Genomic DNA, 24,009 nt, shown 5'->3' with positions numbered 1-24,009 from the left:
TGCTGTTGCTGCCTCTCAATTTTCCCAAAACAGGCTGTACTCAGCTCACTGCCAATTTGTTCGACTAACTTATCCAAAGCCCCATACTTAATGTCAGCGGTCACAAGGGCACAGTAGCATGATGGTTATGTTACTCCACTACTAATCCAGAAGCCTGGCCTAATAATCTGGAGACTTGAAGTCAAATCCCACCACTGCAGCTGGGAAATTTAATTCAGTTAATTCAATAAAGTCTGGATCAAAAGCTAATATCAGTAATGGTGACCGTGAAACTACTGATTGTCTTGAAATCCATCTAATTCAGTGGAAATGAATGTGAACTAATCCATGTTATTGTCACTGTGCTGTCAGAAATTGTGTCTGGTCAGGTAAGCAATTCCTTCTACAAATGGACATTAAACAGCTACATTCATGAAGATTCAGAAATGTATGCAGTTACTGAACTGCTTTTAGAAGCATGTTATGAAATTGCATTTCTCACAATCAACATCTCAGAATATTCCACACTTCCGTGATTTTACTAATGTTTCATTAAAATGGCAGAAAAAAACATTCTCCCTTGGCTGATGCCGGAATCGGGAAACGTAATTGGGCGGAGAATCGTTTCCGACGTCAAAATCGTGACGGGCACCAGTTTCACTTCAAATTGCAATTCTCCGTCCCCTTGACTGCGACGTTAATGCTTTCCAGAACGCACGTACAGGAAACATCCTTGGTATATCAATAGCGGGCCTCACCCTGTATTCACCAGCGCCTTCGCGATTCTCTGCCTCCACTGGGCCGGATTCCCAATGGCGAGGTTCATTTGTGCTTTTAAAAGTCGTGAAACAGGCGCCGTGGTTGCTGAGTGGGAGAAGGGGTATGGAAAGTACCCAACATTGCCGTAGTTTGCTCACAGTCATGCCGGTGGCCAGGGGGCTTCTGCCAGGGTCGGGGGAGTAGCAGGGTGGTAGCCAGGAGATGGGCTGTGGGGTCGGGGTGGATGGGCACAGCACCTGCAAGGCAGCCATGCAGCTGCGTAGGCAGCTGACTGCCCACTATGAACTTAGGGCCACAGGTCATATGGGTTTTCTCCAAGGCACTCCCCAACTAGGTGCCCTCTGGCCCCAGCTGACCCATCAGCAGGGTGAGTGCACTCCAGCTCAACCAGTGCCATCTTGTTGGCTGGGATGGTGTGCGTGGGGAGTGAAGTGTGTACATGCGGCTGCAGCTTGTCAGCCTCCTGAGTGTCAATCGCGAATCTGGCAAATTAGGCACCATTTTCCTTTGATATCGTTGTGTTCCACGTGGTGTTGGTGCTAGCCCCTGCACGGTATTGAATCTGTCCACGTGCACTGCCAGTTTTGCTGTCGTGGAAGTCCAAGAAATTCTGCCCCGGCATCAACACTGTCTCAGGAACAAAAAATCCAGCCAATTCTGTTACCAAAGCAATGTAATTTTCCAACTATTCTCACTCATACATACATCAGAACTCTGGGCATATGCTCACATGATCTACTGAATAAAGGTTGCAAAATCTTATGTGTTATGCATCCAAGTTTTCAATATGCTGTAGAGGCATACAAAGATATTAGACAGAAGCTTGAAGTTAGAAAATTATCCTTTTTTTATTCTTAAAATTTTGCATGGAAACTTTGGGCAAGTATTTTTTTTACAAATTTATGTAATTTCCACACAATGGGCTGAATGATATACTTTGACACGGTGAGCAGGAGCCACACGCGGAAGTGTCCTAATACACTGAGTAAAAGGACAAATAGGCCAATTGGGAGCAGGGGCAGCTTGAAGGCCAGAGGAAGTGAGGATTCCTCCCAATCATATCAGGAGGGCATCAGAAGTCAATGGTTGTGATCCAGACAAAGTCACAGGCAGTCATTTTAAGGGCCACCTGACAGAGGGCAGAGTCAGGTGACCCACAAATATGTTCCAACAGCATTTGCCTGGGAGATATTTGCAGGCTTTTAAGATAAATTGTGCACCTGTTGAAACTTTCTCTGACATGCCACTGACCACAGTTGGCATTCAACTTAGCAAGTTTTCCTGGTCCTAGCACAGAGGGTTTGTCCAGTTATTATATGTTTCCCTCCAGAGATGTCCAAGGCAAGCGAGTGAGGGAGACGGGAGGGGGAGAAGAAGGGTTAAAGCATCCCCTAGATATGACGAGGACACATTATGTGCCCTCCAGCGGGATGCCAAGCATAATGCTGATCGTGTGTAAGCGGGATAAGATCAACTGTTAGTGATTGCAATGTTACATCAATTTTCAGCAGAAAGGTGCCCATAATGCCCTTGAGAGGATTTGAACTGGGGGGTGATCCTGGACCTGGTGATACTGGCACCATTCGAGGATGAGGATCTGAGTGATCGAGGCCTCCAGGTTGATTGTCAGAGGTGAGATTGGAGGAAAGCACAGATCTCGAGGGATTGTAAATGGGGAGAAAGGGGGATAGTGAAAGTGGGTGGTTGGTTGATGTTTGACAGGATTTAATGAAAGACATAAATCTCGAGCTGAGCCTAGAACCCAGAGAAGCTTCACAGCCAAAAGCTTTGGGAATTGCTGCAAGTGTGTATAGTGTTTACAGTGCGCTACATCTCGCGGTGCACATGACTGTAAATTTGTTGAGCATTGTGACCTTGCATAGCAGTGGAAAGGCCTTTGAAGGCTATAAAACCCTCTCTCTGTCCCCCTGGCGCAGGCAAAACAGTCATTGGTAGGCTGTTATTCCACTATGAGGATGATGAAGATTCTTTGGAGGAAGCTCCGTCATATCCTCTCTCTGGCCCAAGTATCAGTGCAAATACTTGCTCACAGGCAGGGATTAGCATGTCAGGACAAGGGCAGGCACATTCTGCTGAGACTATGGACCTCACATTTCACATGCACTGCCGAAGAGTATGGTGGAGCAGACCGTGGGCAGTCAGAGGAGTGTTCGCGGTGATCCAGAGATTGATTCCGAGTCAGATCTTGAACCTCTAGAGTCATCCCTGATGTGGCAGATGCTAGATATCCAACACTAGGACATGGAGATTTGCAGATATACTAGTGAAATTGCATGCTCTGGCCCGGACTTTGGAGGTGTGCATCCAGTCCACTGGCACAAGATCACCCACTCTTCAGAGCACCAAGCTTCTTCCACAGACTAGCGACTGTCCTGGAGGGCAAACTGAACATATTGCAGACACATCAGTGTGTAAGTGCTCCAACCTGCATACCATCTCCCTGGCTCTGTGTTCAGGGACCCAGAGCCAGGCTGACCGGGGTCTGGGATCATGGGCACTGAGCCAGCTCCTGGGCCCTCAGAGGAAGGCAACGAGAACCAGACAGACTGAGTGGTGGAGGATGAAGAGTAGCTGCCAACATTTGGAAGCACCACTGAGGACACTTCTGATGGGGGCAGCGTCTGCTACATTCATCCATCCGCCTTTAACCCAGTCCTCGTCCATTGCCTCTGCATAGAACTCCTCCTATCACTCATCTGTAGTCTTCTAAAGTGGTGAGCCACTCAAGGCCTCTGTCACATGGAGGATGCCAGCAGAAGTCATGCAGGGCAAAGGCCACTCTCCAGTGCAGCTGTAAATGAGGGAGCACTGTACCAAATCACTCAAAGAAAAAAACTCCACAATTACCACCAAATGGGACATATGGGTGGGTGTGTTCCTTGTGCTTATTAATGTTTTTGAAATTTAAAAAAAAAGAGTACCCAATTAATTTTTTCCAATTAAGGGGCAATTTAGCGTGGTCAATCCGCCTAACCTGCACATCTTTGGGTTGTGGGGGCAAAACGCACGCAGACATGGGGAGAATGTGCAAACTCCACGCAGTCAGTGAACCAGAGCCAGGATCGAACCTGGGACCTCGGTGCCGTGAGGCAGCAATGCTAACCACTACGCCATCATGTGCCTTTGCTTGTTAATGTTAAGTCGCAAGTTAGTCGCAATGTTAACTATGCAAATAAGCCTTGACCTCACTGTCCCTAATGCAGAGTTTATTTTAATATGTTTCTGCCGTTGAACTTCTTTCCGGAGGTATATACTAGTTTTAATAGTTTGAGGCAGGGAAGGTTACAGAGTGTCAATAACTGGACAGGGTAAGCGTGTTGACAGGATGGTGACATGAGTCCCACATTCCGCATGCCGCGCTCTCAGCTGAGGCTGGGACATCATAAACTCAAACTTATCAAGACATCCCTGATGTCATAGCCACCCATGTGATCATGGCAAGGGCCTTCCATCTGGATATTGCCATGTCCCCTCATCTCATCGTCACCCTCATTCTCAGAAGAATGAACAGTTCATTCCCGTTAATAAAGGTTGAGGATTGTCTTGATGGTGACATGTGTGCCGCCACTGGTTCCCTGGACCTTGGGGAAATCTGCAATCGCTGAAAACCCTCTGGCTCTTTCCAGTTGACTCTGGCTGTCCACTGTGCAAGTAATGTAATTTCCTGCCCTTCTGAACATAGTATCAGTGAAGACTTTGACACAGAGGTGCACAGCATGCTGCATTATGCCACTGAGGTCTCCACATGCTGCCGGAAGGGACCCTGTCACGAAGAAGTTGAGCGCGACAGTCACCTTGACAGATGCAGGCATTTGGTGACCATAAAACCAGTTGGATGAAACCTCTCCTGCCAGAATGTCGCAAAAGGATGTGACTGTGGCTCTTGAGAGCCGGGGTCTCCTCTTGCATTGTGTCACGGACATCCAAAGATAGCTCAGTCGTAGCCCATATACTCAAGGGGCTTGCATAATTTCTTCAAATCCTCTGCTGGGGATCCATGATGGCTTCATCACCCTGTGGGTAAGGCACAGCTCTGCCACCCTCAGGCATCACCAGTGCATCCTTGTCCTCCTGATGTGTCCTCCTTCCTCTCACGCTGCTCCTCTTCTGTATTCTCCTTACTAGAGGTTGTCTCCCACAGACTCCTATTCTAGTTTGAAGACTAAGATGATGGTTAAAGTCTAAATAGACCTCTCTGCAGGAGGAATAAGGCCTCTAAATAAGGTCACTTAGAAATGCAAACTCTGCTTCTTCCGTAAAGTGCTTCCAGTACTCACAGAACTCTAAACTGCTAAGCTGAAACTCAGGGCTCAGCTGAATCCTTTAAACCTGTCCTAACACACTGCTTAAAATATGGGAAGCCCACCTGATGTGAAACACACTCCACAAGTGTTATATTGCTCACACGGCATTTATTTCCATAATTTTCCCGATTAATAAGCTTAAATATCTAATTTAACAGCATTTGAATAATGTGGGTGGGATCCCGATTCTAGCCCCGCCTGCCAGCCTTAATATTCAGAACTGGCACGACGACATTGGGAACGTGACCCAACATCATTGTGCTTGATGTCAGTGCAGTTGCAGAACACACCCATTTTTGGAGCGTTTTATTCAGTCCAATGACTGTCTACATATCAACAATCATGGCCCGTCAATAAAGTGTAAAACTAACAAACCAAAATTAAGCATTAAGGCAATTAGTGTAAAATATCACCATGGTTCAAAGGCTTTAAGGAAAGGATGCCAAGTAATGATCAGGTAAACATCAAAAGACACTTTGTGATGTTACATTGCCACTGCAATTTCACAATGGTCGTTCCCTACATATGTGATAAATAATTATGTTCTAAGTTTGCAAGTTCACAAGTATCTCTTAGGCCCTGAAGCTCTTGAGAAACATCTGTCACACAGCCATGCTGGGGATTATCATCAGATGTGTTATGTTATCATATCTGACAATTTCTGCCTGCTAAATGACACTTTCATTAGGAACCAGGGAACAGGTTTCGTACAAACAGCCACACTAAGCCTGACCTACGGCATATAAACAATCATTGAAATCATAAATGTACATTGTGGATATAGTAATGGGCTTTTAATAGTCTTGCCAAGAAATGTTGGATGATAATCTGTCAGCAAACTGCTGCAATATGATTAAAAACAGAAGGTGCTATACAATCCCTGGATAATATCAATGTGCGTCACAGTGATAATATACCACATCTAATTTCTTAATTTTTAATGTTGCTATACAACATTTCAAACTCCACACAAGAAACTGTTCAACCAGACAACTACTTAACAAGAAAAAGTGATGTAGCATGTTGCATGGAGATTTAAAAGGGGGACAAACTGTACAAACTGTTGTCTATGCTTTGATGGACTGTGTATTCTGTTGATGTTGTGTATGTTTGAATAAAATGCCTTTTTAAAAAAAGAAACGTTTTGTGTGTGAATTCAATAAATATAAAGCAATTTTTTTCCAAATACAAAATTGCCAGATTAGCTTTAGCATTGCCCTTTTCTTTTATCCAGCCCTGATTTCAAAATATTTTGAAACATTTTGTGTAAGAAATTTTTGACAGTACGCTCAATGTGATGGAACCTCCACTTGGCTCTTTCACCTTCCCTTTCTCACGTCCCAAAACATGGGTCATTCCTATAACCAGGATGGGTGCCGGTGGTGTAGTAACCCCGCTTGTGCAGTGAAGTTAAAAGAATCTCAGAGTGACACCGTAACACTCAAAATGAGGTAACCATAGCACCATCAGTTAAAAGAATGAAAGTTCTGCAAGAATCTTTGGGCAAACCCAAATCTTTGGGCAGCACGGTAGCATAGTGGATAGCACAATTGCTTCACAGCTCCAGGGTCCCAGGTTCGATTCCCGGCTTGGGTCACTGTCTGTGCGGAGTCTGCACGTCCTCCCCGTGTGTGCGTGGGTTTCCTCTGGGTGCTCCGGTTTCCTCCCACAGTCCAAAGATGTGCAGGTTAGGTGGATTGGCCATGTTAAATTTGTCCTTAGTGTCCAAAACTGCCCTTAGTGTTGGGTGGGGTTACTGGGTTATGGGGATAGGGTGGAGGTGTGGGCTTGGGTAGGGTGCTCTTTCCAAGAGCCGGTGCAGACTCGATGGGCCGAATGGCCTCCTTCTGCACTGTAAATTCTATGAAAAAACCCCATGTTAGTACATCATAAATCAACCTGCAATCGTTCCTTTTGGGGAAGCGGCGGCATGGTGGTATTGTCCCTGGACTACTTATCCAGAGACCCAAAGTAATGCTCTGGGGACCCGGGTTCAAATCCCACTATGGCAGATGGTGAAATTTGAATTGAAGAAAAGAAATCTGGGATCAAAAGTCCATTCTGTTGCTGAACTGCAGGGGACAAGTCTCGCTTAATAAAGCCTGAATCGACTTCATCACTTCTCGTCTCTCTCGTAAGTCATTGTGCGCTACTATTTATTAAGCGAGACTTGTCCCCAGCAGTTCAGCAACAGAATGATGCGGCGGGGAGAAGCTCGGGTTCTTATACTCCGCCTTCAGGGCGGAGCCAGGAGTCAGCAGCCAACCAGGACCCGGGATCTGTCAGCCAATAGCATCACGGCTTCACAGTCCCACATGACCCCTAATACATACCACCACATTCACCCCTTGTTAAAAAGGAACCCGGCGGGGTGGTGGTTCGCATGGTGGTAGGGGTTTACAAGGCTGGCCCTGGAAGGAAAATTTCGGACATGTTACTACAGTTTTAGCCCTACAGAGGTTTCATATTTATCATTCTGAAGATGATACCAAATTAGGTGGGAGAGTGAATTGTGACGAGGATGCAGGGATCCTACAGCAAGATCTGGACAGATTGGGCGAGTGGGCAAACCAATGGCAGCTGCAGTATAATTTGGATAAGTGTGAGGTTATTCATTTTGGAAGCAAAAACAGGAAGGCAGATTACTACCTGAATGGTTGTAAATTGGGAGAGGGGAGTGTGCAGCAGGACCTGGGTGTCGTTGTGCACCATTCGCTGAAGGTAAGCATGCAGGTGCGGCAGGCGGTAAAGAAGGCTAATGGTATGTTGGCCTTCATTGCGAGAGGTTTTGAGTATAGAAGCAGGGATGTGTTGCTGCAATTGTACAGGACCTTGGTGAGGCCACACTTGGGGTATTGTGTGCAGTTTTGGTCTCCTTCTCTGAGGAAGGATGTTCTTGCTCTCGAGGGAGTGCAGCGACTGATTCCAGGGTTGGCGGGACTGTCATATGAGGAGAGATTGACTAGGTTGGGATTGTTCTCACTGGAGTTCAGAAGATTGAGGGGGGGATCTCATAGAGACTTAGAAAATTCTAATAGGACTAGATAGGGTAGATGCAGGGAAGATGTTACCAATGATGGGTGTGTCCAGAACCAGGGGTCACAGTCTGAGGATTCAGGGTAAACCATTTCGGACAGAGATAAGAAGACATTTCTTCACACAAAGAGTGGTGAGTCTGTGGAATTCATTACCACAGGAAGCAGTTGCTGCTAAAACTTTGAATATATTCAAGAGGCGGCTGGATATAGCAATTGGGGAGAATGGGATCAAAGGCTATGGGGAGAAAGCAGGATTAGGCTATTGAGTTGGATGATCAGCCATGATCGTGATGAATGGCGGAGCAGGCTCAAAGGGCCAAAAGGCCTCCTTCTGCTCCTATCTTCTATGTATCTATGAATCAGGTCTTTATCTCAAGCCAACAGAAGTACCAGGCGCTGGAATGTGGCAACTAGGGGCTTTTCATAGTAACTTCATTGCAGTGTTAATGTAAGCCTATTTGTGACAATAAAGATTATTATTAGTACCAAGAAGCCACAAGTTTTACTGTGAGGAAAGACACTTTTATAAGTGCTATTGGTGTAAGTTGCAGTAATCTTGTTAACGATGGTGCACCATAATACAAAGCAAATGAAGTCTGATTTGAAAATGGCCTTGACGGTGGGACGGTGATGTGTGTAAGCACAATGTAGAGACATCAGATCGTGCAGCAGCTCCCCCAACTGCACTTGATTATCAAAACATGTGTCACTGACCTTCCATTGGGGTATTGGTGTCTGGACGATTTGCAAATACAACATCGACGTACTCGAGCTGCATTCTCTGCAGAGAGGCCTTTAAACCTAGGAATAGTAAACATGCTCAGTTCTAGCAGTCAGAAGAAGCATTCAACCAAAAATGAAGCCAGGCACTGTGATTAACTGTTCAGTCCACTGATCAGAATCTGCCAATGCTCAACATGTTCCACATTAAATCAACCAAATCACATTAAAAAACAAACTATCAATACACTGCCATCAGCAATACTCACTGAAATAATACCTCAAAAGTACTTGTTGAATTCCTGTATAATCAGGTGTCTAGCACGTTTAAGATGACACACAAATTCTGTTCAACAAACACAAGAAATAATATTGGGTGACACAGTTTACGTGGAGGAGCTGGATTTTCAATCCAGGGTCAGGAACCAGGGGCAAAATTCTCCGGAAACGGCGCGATGTCCGCCCTGGCGCCCAAAACGGCGCAAATCAGACAGGCATCGCGCCGCCCCAAAGGTGCGGAATGCTCCGCATCTTTGGGGGCCGAGCCCCAACCTTGAGGGGCTAGGTCGGCGCTGGACGAATTTCCGCCCCGCCAGCTGGCGGAAAAGGCCTTTGGTGCCCCACCAGCTGGCGCGGAAATGACATCTCCGGGCGGCGCATGCGCGGGAGCGTCAGCGGCCGCTGACGGCATTCCCGCGCATGCGCAGTGGAGGGAGTCTCTTCCGCCTCCGCCATGGTGGAGACCGTGGCGGAGGCGGAATGGAAAGAGTGCCCCCACGGCACAGGCCCGCCCGCGGATCGGTGGGCCCCGATCGCGGGCCAGGCCACCGTGGGGGCACCCCCCGGGGCCAGATCGCCCTGCGCCCCCCCAGGACCCCGGAGCCCGCCCGCGCCGCCTTGTCCCGCCGGTAAGGTAGGTGGTTTAATTTACGCCGGCGGGACAGGCATTTTAGCGGCGGGACTTCAGCCCATCCGGGCCGGAGAATCGAGCGGGGTGCCCGCCAACTGGCGCGGCGCGATTCCCACCCCCGCCGAATATCCGGTGCCGGAGACTTTGGCAACCGGCGGGGGCGGGATTCACGCCAGGCCCCGGCGATTCTCCGACCCGGCGGGGGGTCGGAGAATCTCGCCCCAGAAATCTGGAACATTTCTGGGTTTGAACCTTGCATCACCACAGCTTCAACAGTGCAAAAACACTTTTAAATGCAAAGTGCCTAATTGGCCAATTACTGTGCGTTTGGTGGCCAATTATCAGTTGTAGTTATAACTGATTACAGCATCAATCAGACAATGGTACTTAGGTTTGATGTCAAAAGTGAGTTACATAAGAACATAAGAACTAGGAGCAGGAGTAGGCCACCTGGCCCTTCGAGCCTGCTCCGCCATTCAATGAGATCATGGCTGATCTTTTGTGGACTCAGCTCCACTTTCCGGCCCAATCACCATAACCCTTAATCCCTTTATTCTTCAAAAAACTATCTATCTTTATCTTAAAAACATTTAATGAAGGAGCCTCGACTGCTTCACTGGGCAAGGAATTCCATAGATTCACAACTCTTTGGGTGAAGAAGGTCCTCCTAAACTCAGTCCTAAATCTACTTCCCCTTATTTTGAGGCTATGCCCCCTAGTTCTGCTTTCACCCGCCAATGGAAACAACCTGCCCGCATCTATCCTATCTATTCCCTTCATAATCTTATATGTTTCTATAAGATCCCCCCTCATCCTTCTAAATTCCAACGAGTACAGCCCCAGTCTACTCAACCTCTCCTCGTAATCCAACCCCTTCAGCTCTGGGATTAACCTAGTGAATCTCCTCTGCACACCCTCCAGTGCCAGTACGTCCTTTCTCAAGTAAGGAGACCAAAACTGAACACAATACTCCAGGTGTGGCCTCACTAACACCTTATACAAACTCCATCGCTCTAGCAATGAAGGACAAAGTTGAGGGTTAAATAGAGGTGGAGGGGCATAGTTAAGGGAGATGATTCTTGAGCTTGGAGCAATTCCATCTTCTATGAGGTGGGGGTAATTGGTGGCATTGGAGAACCTTTGTTTGAGGGGGTGGTTGGATCTCAGAGGGAGAGAGAGAAAAAAACACTGTTGAAAAATGAAAATGAAATGAAAATGGCTTATTGTCACAAGTAGGCTTCAAATGAAGTTACTGTGAAAAGCCCCTAGTCGCCACATTCCGGCATCTATTCGGGGAGGCTGGTACGGGAATTGAACCGTACTGCTGGCCTGCCTTGGTCTGCTTTAAAAGCCAGCTCTTTAGCCCTGTTTTGAAGTTACAGGCAGAAGACTCTGGGAATCGACCATCGAGATCATGAAAGTTGCCACCGAGGTAGGCTTTGGAAAAGGGTTCTAAACAACTGTCCCCAACAGAAGAAAAATTGCTTGATTAAATGCAAGTATTCCCTTTGCCTGTTTGTGTAAGTGGAAAGAGAACTGCATGTTCTCTTTCTCTGCACCCCAGAGGCTGTTTAGCACAGGGCTAAATCGCTGGCTTTGAAAGCAGACCAAGGCAGGCCAGCAGCACGGCTCAATTCCTGTAACAGCCTCCCTGAACAGGCGCCGGAATATGGCGACCAGGGGCTTTTCACAGTAACTTCATTTGAAGCCTACTTGTGACAATAAGTGATTTTCATTTCATTTCATTTTCATGTTCATGTAAAGTGCTGTTTAATGGGAACTAAGGTGTTCAGGTTAAGAAACTAATCTGTTAGTGTTGGAGCTGAAGTAAAAGTTTAAATATTGTTTTCTTTTGTTTTAGTAAAGTTTGTTTATAAAATAACTAAGCCCTATTTCTTACATTATCATTCCTGTAATGAATTATTCTTTCTGCACCACATTAAAACTTTAAAAAGTTATGGCATCTGGTCCAGTCTCTTCGCCGCTGTTGAGAACTGACCAGATGTCCATAACACACTGTTTGTTCCCCTTGCCTCTTAATTGAGAATTTTAAATTGCTCCCCTGAGGTCTGTCAATGGATTCTTCAGTGAGTTCAATCAACAAGCCAGTTAATTGGAGGTGTGCAGGCTCCTGATTCCCTGCTTCCTATTTCTTTGAAAACCGCATGGTGTTTTGGGGGCATTGGGATCCAATAAAGTCCTTCTGGAATATGGTTTTGAAATTGCGTCCATGTCCGTTCTTTACCCAGCTAACATTTGAAAATCCAGCCCCTAATTTGAAGAAATAGCAGAGGAAATAAGTTTTTTTTTAAATTACCATAAAGCGTGTGTCAAGTTTAAATGTACAACATAAAGCTCCACCCGAGGGTTGAATACAGTTGTTTATTTCACTCTGAGTTTTCCCACTGGCTTTTTTATGAAAGGCACTGGAAAGTAAATCTTTTCATTCATTTATTAAGATCTGGAGTTAGTCCTAAATAGTATGTATGTCAGTTTGACAGCTATGTTTCAGCACTGAATGTTTGAATTGTCTGTCATCTAACCCTGACTACTATTGGCAGGGTTGTTCCTACAGTTTGTAGCTAGATCCCTGAATACAGTTGAATACCTCACAGTGCAATGGTTCTTCATTTTAGAGAGAGATGGGAAATGAAGTGGCATCGTTGATTGAGCCCATGATAAATATGATTCTGGCTAGCTAAATTACAAATGCTACAGACTGACTTATTCTGCTGAAGACAGCTGGGTTGGCCCGGGCAATGAAAAAGTTAAACTTCTATGCTTCTATATTCATATTTTTTCTTTATTTTGTACAAAATCTGAATGCACCAACCCACACTACATAAAAGAGTTGTCACGGCCATATTTCATCCAGCAGCCCATGGGTGGGAGGAACCATGATACAGATACAAGACCATCACAAAATCACAACTGATCATTATCTCTTAACGTTCCTGTTACATTATTTATACCCACTCTTCAATAAAATGTATAATTCCAGCCTGACAGCTAAATAGAATTCCTGATGGTAAATTAATGGGGAATAAGCAGCTTCACAAAATCAGAGGCAAATTTTCAAAGGTAAATATGCAGAGCTAGTGAATGACATTCAATCACACACTGTGATACATACCTTCAATAATATGTTTTCGAGAAAGGCCTCTTTCAGTCTCAGCCCTGTAGATGACATCAAATACAGATCAGTATATTGTACTTCCCCACAGGACACAGACAATGAATAAGAAATCATCTGATAGTCTCAATTGTTGAAGGTTTCGATCAGGTTTTCTTCCAGGCCCTTATCCCCAAAGGAAAATTATTGACCGACAAGAAACTACATATTCTATACAGCTGTTCAGAATGTGAAAGTTATTTTTATTGCTGTTCACTGTTTTGGAAAGTAAATCCAATGGATACAAATCTGGGCCCAGCATCAGAAGGGCACAATAACTGATCTTAACCAATTACAAGTAATTTCTTTTTGTTTCAAATTCCATTCAACTGCAAACAAATCAATACAGGGCAGCACAGTGGTTAGCACTGCTGTCTCACAGCTCCAGGGTCCCCGGTTCAATTCCGGCCTCGAGTGACTCTGTGTGGAGTTTGCACTTTCTCCCCGTGTCTGCGTGGGTTTCCTTCGGGTACTCGGTTTCCTCCCACAGACCAAAAATGTTTAGGTTGGGTAGATTGGCCATGCTAACTTGCCCCTTAGTATCCAAAAAAAAGGTAAGGTGGGGTTCTGGGGATAGGGTGGAGGTGTGGGCCAAGATAGGGCACTCTTGCCTAGGGTCGGTGCAGGCTCGATGGGCTGAATGGCCTCCTTCTGCACGGTAGGGATTCAATAATTTCTATAATTCTAAATATGTGTATATAGATACTTGTTCATGAGTTTCTGAACTTGGTGAATGAAGTGGTGCAGCACCAGACTCCCTAACTCAAGGCCAGAAATGACCTCCCTCAAGCAGGGACATTTAGTTGGTTTCCAAAAGGCTCCAGATGTTCAGAAGGCTCCAGATGGAACACCACACAGAGGGAAATGGCACTGACTACCTCTGCCATTCAGATTGGGCCTCCTGTCAACTGATCACAGATTGGCTGCTATTTATTTTCAGCTTTTTATGACCCAGGCTGTTATCGATGGTCAGACTTCCCAGCTCATCTTATCTTCCTGTAAATGCAGAATAACATTCAGTCTGAAAAGAAAAGTTTGAAACAACAAGATGAATGATGGATTAATTTGCAAAAATACAGCCAAATTTAAATCAAGTCATTAAGACCACAGTTGAATTTTCTGTACTGTAGTAGGGAAAATGGAGCCTGGGAGATAAACTTAGGACAGTAAGGAAAAACCTGCCTGGAAAGAGTTAAACCGACAGTCTCCAAGAACCTAACCACATTAGCATAGTACAAGCCAGCAGGCCACAAGAAACACATAATAGGACAACGATCAGCCTGGCTCCGGCCTGTCCAGAAAAGACATGGTATAGTTATGCACATTCAAATATCAGGGACATGGAGAAGATTACCACCCTCACAGACCAATTGTTTAGACACGGTCCTCTGTATTACCCAGCAGGTGGGCAAACTGTACCTCCGAAACAATTAGGAGCAATGTACGTTAAAAAATGTATTCGCATCATCTAATCAGGATTAACTGTAATCCCATCACATTGTCAATAATGATAATTGGTTGCATTGTACTATTTGAATCACTCATATCATGTCGAATCATTTTGAATCACTCTGTATCAAGCCTAAACAGTATAAGAATTGCATGGGGGGTTTTGTGGGACAGCGCTTTCTTGGACTGGTAGCTATAGTTAAGATGGCTGAGTTTTAGCTCTCCCGCATGCATGTGGCAAATAAAACTTTCGTTAAAGTTTCATACGTTCTGAAGAACTCGACTCATTTAACCCCGCTGACAGTACACTCTTTGGGCACGTCACATTACGTTGGGCATATTTTTCTGAATGTAAGTGATATTCCATTTGACAGGAAGTATTTTCTTCTATGTTTCAGAAGTTGTCAGAGATACATTAAGGATACAAAACGAACCTAGTCTCTTTTTGTAATTCTTGTTTGGCTTTACAAGTAAGTGCATCAGACGCCCCGATGTTTGGGGCAGAAATACCTCACTGCATGATCCCAATGGTTGCATGGGATCATGTCTATTGGGACCCTCCGACTCTTGCCTTGCTGGAATGTGTGGTGCCATATGGAGGACAATGTAATAGCCCAGGGCAAGTGGATAAACGCACTGGCATCTTGCCCATTTTGGGTCCTGTCTGCGCCAAGGCCAGAAACTCTGGCCATTACCTGCAATTGAGTTGTGAATGCTTTATCCAGGTTCCCCCCACCATCCCTGACCTCGGCCGTGCTACTTTCAGCCGCCTGAGCTCCTGAAATAAAAACTTACTTGCAGTAAGTTACTTACTACTTTGGTGCTGCTTGGCCAATTTGGTGGAACCCAGACAGGTTAATCCACATGCAACAGCTCAAATCAACCAGCACTTCCTAGATACCATGCCAATCAATCTCTCTTCTTCTCTCCTTCTCCCTCATACAGACACCATCTCCTGTAAGTTCCCATCCCTTTCAGCAAGAGACATTCTCCCTCTCCAACTGCCCTGGCTTCACGTATTCTGTATCTCTAGTTTCTCCATCACTGCTAGTTCAGAGACATTGAACTAGATTTCCTTCATATGGATGGATTACCACCAGTTGGGACTTCCCATTACAACTCATGAGCAGGTACAAGAGAATAAGAGGGATGGGGAAGTGGAAAGTGAAATGCTCAGAAAATGTATTTAAAGGCATAGGAAGAAAGGATCACTCCGTGAAAGTTTCTAACCGGGCACAGACACCCTTGATCTTTGGTTTTGAAACTCCAAAGGTATTGTGTGTACATTAAGCTTCTCAATTCCTGCCCTATATTCACAAATACAGTAATGGGTCCTTCTGTATACCACCACCACCATTGTGGAGGCAGTGGTTAGGGAATTAGAAGGGGATCAGGGGTTATGGGGAGAAGGCAGGAGAATGGGGATGAGAAAATATCAGCCATGATTGAATGGCGGAGCAGACTCGATGGGCCAAGTGGCCTAATTCTGCTCCTATGTCTTATGGTCTTATGGTCTTTTGACAAGGTGAAGCACTAAGCACTGTTATGATCTTGAGGAAGACCATTAACTTTTAAACAGAAATTCAAAGTCCGATATTAACTGAAATAAATTGCACCACAATGTTTCACATTTTAAACAAAAACTTTTACGGTAGAGGAATTAAACGAAGCAAGTACTACAAATCTAATGCTATTTTTGATAAATGCTTATAATTTAAACCTGAAAATCTTAAAAGATCACGCCCTGTTCTCGTTTAATTCCACCCGAGATTTCCCTGTCCTTTCCAGGATCCGTAGGGTTCTTTCACTTCTTCTGGGACCAAACCAAGGCGTGCCACAACTCTTAGGAATTCACTTTACCTCCCTGCAATGTTGCTGCTATTCTCCAAGGTATATGATTCTTTGGGATCCTTCCAGCAGCATTCAGCTAGGTGACTCGCTAATTCTATTTAATCACCTCACAATTGTAAGCAGCCCAGCTCAAGCATGCCTTCACTGCCTTCTTGCTTGGCAATCTACAGTTCCTGCAGATTTCTTTCTCTGCTTGCTTCAAAGCTGCTTTCAGGCTCCCAATAAATTTCTGTGAGAAAGCACGTAGATAAACACGAAACATGAAAGAGTACCTCCCCATTTAGCCCATCTCCACAGCAACATAGCATACTCGGGAAGTTCTCAACAGAAATGTTAATAAATTATCTTAAATTAGCCCATCTTCTAAAACGACCTGTTAATTCTTTTTTTCCCGATAAATTTAGAGTACCCAATTCATTTTTTCCAATTAAGGGGCAATTTAGCATGGCCAATCCATCTACCCTGCACATCTTTTGGGTTGTGGGAGCGAAACCCACGCAAACACGGGGAGAATCTGCAAACTCCACACGGACAGTGATCCAGAGCCAGGATCGAACCTGGGTCCTCGGCACCGTGAGGCAGCATTCTATCCACTGTGCCATCGTGTTGCCCAAAACGACCTGTTAATTCTGTGACCCACATTAATAATTTATTTCTCCAATGGAGTTAATGGCCCTCTTTCCAGACTTGCTGAAAACAAGATACCCTCTTGTTTACAAAGGTTCCATTAGCTTCTTTGATCTGGGAACTATATGAATAATTTAAATCCTTTATTGAAATAACCGTGGATCACCTGTCTTTACCAGGAGCACAGGAATGGGTCATCCATTGTTTAAGTTGGCTCACTTTTAACTTTGACCTTATTAAATAAACACGGGCTAATTTCCCCAGATTTGCATACCAGTTTTTAACTAAATACTTCAAGTTATCTACATTAAAATTCAATTCTTAAACTAAAAGTTATTTCCTAAAACAAATGAATTATGAAATCAGATATGAAGACAAGGAATTGGGAATGGAAGATGAGCAAGTCATTCTCCCAGAAGGGTGATAAATGACCACTATTGGCTTGGGAGGCACCTTTCAGAAGATCAGTGATTTGGGAGCATTGACCTGATATACAATCATTGGAGATGCTTCACATGAAAATAACTGTGTTGATGGGGGACTTTACTATTCCATGCATAACACCCTCAAAAAGATGTCAGCTCAAGTGTTATATGATGAGAAGGTGACTGAAGGAAGTACCAAGGACATTGATAGTGGTAGCTAGCACTACTGTAATTGAGGACTTCAGGATCAACCTTGCCCTGAAAGATTTACAGGGCTTCCAGGGCTTAATGGGGCAATTCAGTCGGTTCTCACACTGACCAGTGGTGCATCTGAGCCTGTGTCCAGGGTCAGAAAAAATGTTTAATAGTCAAGGAGGAGTCTGGAGAGTCAAATAATGGTATATTTCCACAAGGAGAGTAGCCCCAGCTGAGACTACTCTGCAGCTCAGCTGCTACATGGACTGGCTTTTATGGCAATGAAATAACGAGCCCGCTGATGGGCCAAGGCCCCTCATCTGGAGAGCTTGTACTCCATGTGGCTCACAGGGAGATTAATCGGGTCATCCCTGTAGATCTCATGGGGGTTATAATATCCCTCTACCAAAAGTCCGTAAGTCTCTCTGAAGAAGGGAGTGCAGGAGGACGTCTACTTCTCCATCACAGCTGCACCTCCTGTGGCTGCGGGGCTAGGTCAGGGGGGAGGGGGCTGTAGCGTGACGGAGAATGTCATTTCCATGATGACCGTCTGGAGAGTACTGCTGGCTGCTGATCTCCGGAATCCTCAGATGCCTGGGTCTCCATCTCAAAGTCAGAGTCCACCATGTCTTGCATCTCGGTGTCGGGGCTGCCAGGGGGCCATACCCCCAAGCCCCCATGTGTCAGGGAGATGTGGCTGGAAGACGGTTCCTATAGTGGGGCATGTCCTAAACCTGGCTCCTTTTACTGAGATGATTAAGATGTTTCTGCACTGTCTGCTTGCAAGTCTTTACTTGGCATGAGGCTGGTCCGGTCTGTTGTACCACAGTCCCAGGAATCCAACGGGCTTCTTACCTGAAGTTTCGGATGTACACCACGTCCCCTGATTAGAAACCTCTGGTCCACCTCCGTTTGCCTTGGCCTCACCTCTGCAGATCTTGACCACGTTGTACTCTCCCGGCTAATATCAAGGACCATGAAGCTGAGGTGGGTACCGAGCCTCTGGCGCATCAACAGTTACACCAGTGCTACACCCGTCAAGGCGTGCTGCATGGTTCAGTAGTTAAACAAAAAAAGTGCAAATCTCGTTTCCATGGATCCTGTGGTCTGTTTCTTCATTCCTCGCTTGAAGGTCTGTACCGCTCATTTGGCCAGCCATCGAAGAAGGGTGATAAGGGGCCGTGCAGATGTGCCTCACCCCGTTTGCCTTTACAAAACGTTCAAACTCATCACTGGTGAATGGGGTAACATTGTCCGTGACTAGCACCTCCGGGATGCCATGGGTGCTGAAAAACAGCCAGGACTCCTTGACAACAGCCTTCGACGTGGTGGAAGACAGCCGATGGACTTCCAGCCACTTGGAATGGGCATCTATCATGAGTAAAAACATGGTCCCTTGGAAAGGCCCAGCAAAATCGGCATGCAGGCGCACTCAAGGCCAGCCTGGCCATTCCCACGGAGGCAGCAAGCTGGCTGGTGGGAGCTTCTGATGCTCCTGGCATGTGGTGCATTGTCGGGCCAGTCGTTCGATCGCACCAGCCAGGCCTGGCAACCACACATAGCTGTGGACCAGCATCTTCATTTTCGACACCCCTGGGTGTCCGTTGTGTAGGTCATGGAGTATGGCCTGTCTGGCCTGGCTTGGGACCACATCGCCAGCCCCCACAGGCCGCTTCCATTGCTGGCCCATGGAAGACAATGTGGCTTACTTTTACCAGTACAGAGTCCTTCTGCATTCAGACGCGTATCTGGGCAGCGGTGACCGACAAGGTGTTCATGAAGTTAAGAACATAGAACATAGAAAATACAGCACAGAACAGGCCCTTCGGCCCACGATGTTGTGCCGAACGTTTGTCCTAGATTAATCATAGATTATCATTGAATTTACAGTGCAGAAGGAGGCCATTCGGCCCCCTGAGTCTGCACCGGCTCTTGGAAAGAGCACCCTACCCAAACTCAACACCTCCACTCAACACCAAGGCCAATTTTGGACACTAAGGGCAATTTAACATGGCCAATCCACCTACCCTGCACATCTTTGGACTGTGGGAGGAAACCGGAGCACCCGGAGGAAACCCACGCAGACACGGGGAGGACGTGCAGACTCCACACAGACAGTGACCCAAGCCGGAATCAAACCTGGGACCCTGGAGCTGTGAAGCAATTGTGCTATCCACAATGCTACCGTGCTGCCCTTAAGAACAAATAAATCTACACTATATCATTTTACCGTAATCCATGTACCTATCCAATAGCTGCTTGAAGGTCCCTAATGTTTCCAACTCAACTACTTCCACAGGCAGTGCATTCCATGCCCCCACTACTCTCTGGGTAAAGAACCTACCTCTGATATCCCTCCTATATCTTCCACCTTTCACCTTAAATTTATGTCCCCTTGTAATGGTTTGTTCCACCCGGGGAAAAAGTCTCTGACTGTCTACTCTATCTATTCCCCTGATCATCTTATAAACCTCTAACAAGTTGCCCCTCATCCTTCTACGTTCTAATGAGAAAAGGCCTAGCACCCTCAACCATTCCTCGTAAGACCTACTCTCCATTCCAGGTAACATCCTGGTAAATCTTCTTTGCACCTTTTTCCAAAGCTTCCACATCCTTCCTAAAATGAGGCGACCAGAACTGTACATAGTACTCCAAATGTGGCCTTACCAAAGGTTTGTTCAGCTGCATCATCACCTCACGGCTCTGAAAATTCAATCCCTCTGTTAATGAACGCTAGCACACAATAGGCCTTCTTCACAGCTCTATCCACTTGAGTGGCAACTTTCAAAGATGTATGAACATAGACCCCAAGATCTCTCTGCTCCTCCACATTGCCAAGAACTCTACCATTAATCCTGTATTCCGCATTCATATTTATCCTTCCAAAATGGACAACCTCACAATTTTCAGGGTTAAACTCCATCTGCCACTTCTCAGCCCAGCTCTGCATCCTATCTATGTCTCTTTGCAGCCGACAACAGCCCTCCTTACTATCCACAACTCCACCAATCTTCGTATCATCTACAAATTTACTGACCCACCCTTCAACTCCCTCATCCAAGTCATTAATGAAAATCACAAACAGCAGAGGACCCAGAACTGATCCCTGCGGTACGCCACTGATAACTGGGATCCAGGCTGAATATTTGCCATCCACCACCACTCTCTGACTTCTATCGGTTAGCCAGTTCGTTATCCAACTGGCCAAATTTCCCACTATCCCATGCCTCCTTACTTTCTGCAGAAGCCTACCATGGGGAACCTTATCAAATGCCTTACTAAAATCCATGTACACTACATCCACTGCTTTACCTTCATCCACATGCTTGGTCACCTCCTCAAAGAATTCAATAAGATTTGTAAGGCAAGACCTACCCCTCACAAATCCGTGCTGACTATCCCTAATCAAGCAGTGTCTTTCCAGATGCTCAGAAATCCTATCCTTCAGTACCCTTTCCATTACTTTGCCTACCACCGAAGTAAGACTAACTGGCCTGTAATTCCCAGGGTTATCCCTAGTCCATTTTTTGAACAGGGGCACGACATTCGCCACTCTCCAATCCTCTGGTACCACCCCTGTTGACAGTGAGGACGAAAAGATCATTGCCAACGGCTCTGCAATTTCATCTCTTGCTTCCCATTGAATCCTTGGATATATCCCGTCAAGCCCGGGGGACTTGTCTATCCTCAAGTTTTTCAAAATGCCCAACACATCTTCCTTCCTAACAAGTATTTCCTTGAGCTTACCAGTCTGTTTCACACTGTCCTCTCCAACAATATGGCCCCTCTCATTTGTAAATACAGAAGAAAAGTACTCGTTCAAGACCTCTCCTATCTCTTCAGACTCAATACACAATCTCCCGCTACTGTCCTTGATTGGACCTACCCTCGCTCTAGTCATTCTCATATTTCTCACATATGTGTAAAAGGACTTGGTGTTTTCCTTGATCCTACCCGCCAAAGATTGTTCATGCCCTCTCTTAGCTCTCCTAATCCCTTTCCTCAGTTCCCTCCTGGCTATCTTGTATCCCTCCAATGCCCTGTCTGAACCTTGTTTCCTCAGCCTTACATAAGTCTCCTTTTTCCTCTTAACAAGACATTCAACCTCTCTTGTCAACCATGGTTCCCTCACTCGACCATCTCTTCCCTGCCTGACAGGGACATACATATCAAGGACACGTAGTACCTGTTCCTTGAACAAGTTCCACATTTCACTTGTGTCCTTCCCTGACAGCCTATGTTCCCAACTTATGCACTTCAATTCTTGTCTGACAATATCGTATTTACCCTTCCCCCAATTGTAAACCTTGCCCTGTTGCACGCACCTATCCCTCTCCATTACTAAAGTGAAAGTCACAGAATTGTGGTCACTATCTCCAAAATGCTCCCCCACTAACAAATCTATCACTTGCCCTGGTTCATTACCAAGTACTAAATCCAATATTGCCCCTCCTCTGGTCGGACAATCTACATACTGTGTTAGAAAAGCTTCCTGGACACACTGCACAAACACCACCCCATCCAAACTATTTGATCTAAAGAGTTTCCACTCAATGTTTGGGAAGTTAAAGTCACCCATGACTACTACCCTGTGACTTCTGCACCTTTCCAAAATCTGTTTCCCAATCTGTTCCTCCACATCTCTGCTACTATTGGGGGGCCTATAGAAAACTCCTAACAAGGTGACTGCTCCTTTCCTATTTCTGACTTCAACTCATACTACCTCAATAGGGTTAAGTGTTGAAATGACTTCATCAGCAATTGGTGATGACGGGATCGTGTTGGCAGCGGAAGCCGGCTGAACACAATCTGCATGCCTGGGCGATGCTCGAAGATGCACCCGCACGCTACTAGCAATAGGGCCCATCGCTGTATCTGAGCAGATCCTATTGGCGGGATTGCAAGCCCCAGCAGAGGCTTGTGGTCGGTCACAATGGTTAACCGACACCCAAAGACACATTGATGGAATTTCTTCACCGTGAATACGACGGCCAGCCCTTCTTTTCTGATTTGGGTGTAAATGGGTTCTGCAGCAGCCAAAGTCCGTGATGTGTATGCTATCGGTCTTTCCTGTCCATCAGCTAGGAGGTAGGATAACATTGCCTCAATTCCGTAAGGCGAGGCATCGCATGCCACCAAAAGGGGTTTAGAGGAGTTGTAATGGGTCAAAAGCCCCAGCGACATTTAGCTGCTGCTTTACCCTGGCGAAGGCTTCTTCCTGGGGCGCTCTCTATGCCCATTCTTGCTGCTTCTTCAGCAATGTGTGTAGTTGAGCGAGGGTGACTCGAGGCCAATAGATTTCCCATAGTGGTTTATGAGACTTTGTCGTGTTTTCCGGAGTGGCGGCTTGCTTTATCCCATCCTCGATGCCAATTTAGTAGTCAAGGAGGAGCCCGGGAATGAGAGTCAAACAATAGTTTATTCCTAAAAGCAGAGTATTTACACGCAGCAGTCCAAATCCCAGCCGGGACGACTCTGCAGCTCGGCTCCTACCTGGTCCGGTGTTTATGGCAATGAATTAACAAGCCCACCGATGGTCCTCCGCCCCTCAGAGGGGGAGCTCGTACTCAGCGAGGCTCACAGGGAGATTAATCGGTTTGTCTCTGTGGTCTCATGGGGGTAATATCAGAATCCTAACAGCCTTTCATGAGAAAGTCAATGCAGTGCCTTTTTTTCAGCCCTCACCAATGCTCGCGTGTGAAGGAGATTCAGGCTTGGATCCAAACTCCTTTGCCCAAAAGGGAGATGACTGGAAGGCAGCATCAGCTGTTTGTTTGTCAAGAGTCACTTTAATTCCTAAATGCTGCAGAAGGTCGAGCCTAACCGCCCACCTCTCAACCCTATATTTGTAATGGAGCATGTCATTGAACCAGAAGAATAGAAGTCTGAGTAAGTACCTGAAGCAAGGACAAAGTTGTAATGCTAAGATGTAGATGTTATTTGAATGTTTGAAATTGTTGACTTCATTTGGAAAAGGCCATTAAATATATAATTTTACATTTTGTGACTGCTAGAGTTTAGAGATCATCGGATTGCAAAGAGATCTTACAGAAAATAGATTGAATAAGGAAACGTATTTAGCATGACTCACGCTCACTAACTTTGCTGAGCTATTAAAGGAGCCCATGAGTTAAATAGTTAGCAATTACTGTTGATTCTAATAAAATCAATCCAATACAGCAAAATTAATTTCCAGGATTTTCTGTCCACCTCCCCGTTTCCTACCCTGGATGTGGCGTGCCGTTGGTTGCTGGTGGGACCGCTTATGCATGGCTCATCCGCCCTGGTGCCAGGGAACCCGCTGCCAGGGTCCGACTTCGGAGGGACTGGAAGATCCCGCCAGTGGGAAGGGCCAGAAAATCCTGTCCTACATTTTGCTTCTGAATTTGGATAAAAATAGATCCGAAGGCAAAGAAACAGAGACAGTCAACTTTAACGAGCACTCACTTTCCTCCCCAGTATAGCTTAGTTGTTATCACCAGGCTTGATCGTCTGAAAAAAAACACAAAAATATCTCAATCACATGCACAAGAAAAGG

The 24,009-nt window shown here is 45.8% G+C and overlaps 1 protein-coding gene across 2 annotated transcripts in view; it reads right to left on the bottom strand.

Annotated features, from left to right (window-relative positions):
- kcnab1a (potassium voltage-gated channel subfamily A regulatory beta subunit 1a) overlaps positions 1–24,009 on the bottom strand; it is a 416,725-nt gene that overhangs the window by 124,390 nt on the left and 268,326 nt on the right. For both annotated transcript variants that reach the window (XM_072474409.1, XM_072474410.1), the window contains exons 6-8: positions 23,919–23,963; positions 12,886–12,929; positions 8,837–8,923 (exon numbers count right to left, since the gene is read on the bottom strand). In XM_072474409.1, coding sequence (XP_072330510.1) covers positions 8,837–8,923; positions 12,886–12,929; positions 23,919–23,963 — 176 coding nt within the window. The remainder of the gene's footprint in view (positions 1–8,836; positions 8,924–12,885; positions 12,930–23,918; positions 23,964–24,009) is intronic.

The sequence above is a fragment of the Scyliorhinus torazame genome, chromosome 14, assembly GCF_047496885.1.
Source record: "Scyliorhinus torazame isolate Kashiwa2021f chromosome 14, sScyTor2.1, whole genome shotgun sequence".
Classification (NCBI taxonomy): Eukaryota; Metazoa; Chordata; class Chondrichthyes; order Carcharhiniformes; family Scyliorhinidae; genus Scyliorhinus; species Scyliorhinus torazame.
Note: the sequence above shows the minus strand (reverse complement) of the source record. Positions and strands in the feature narration are given on the sequence as shown.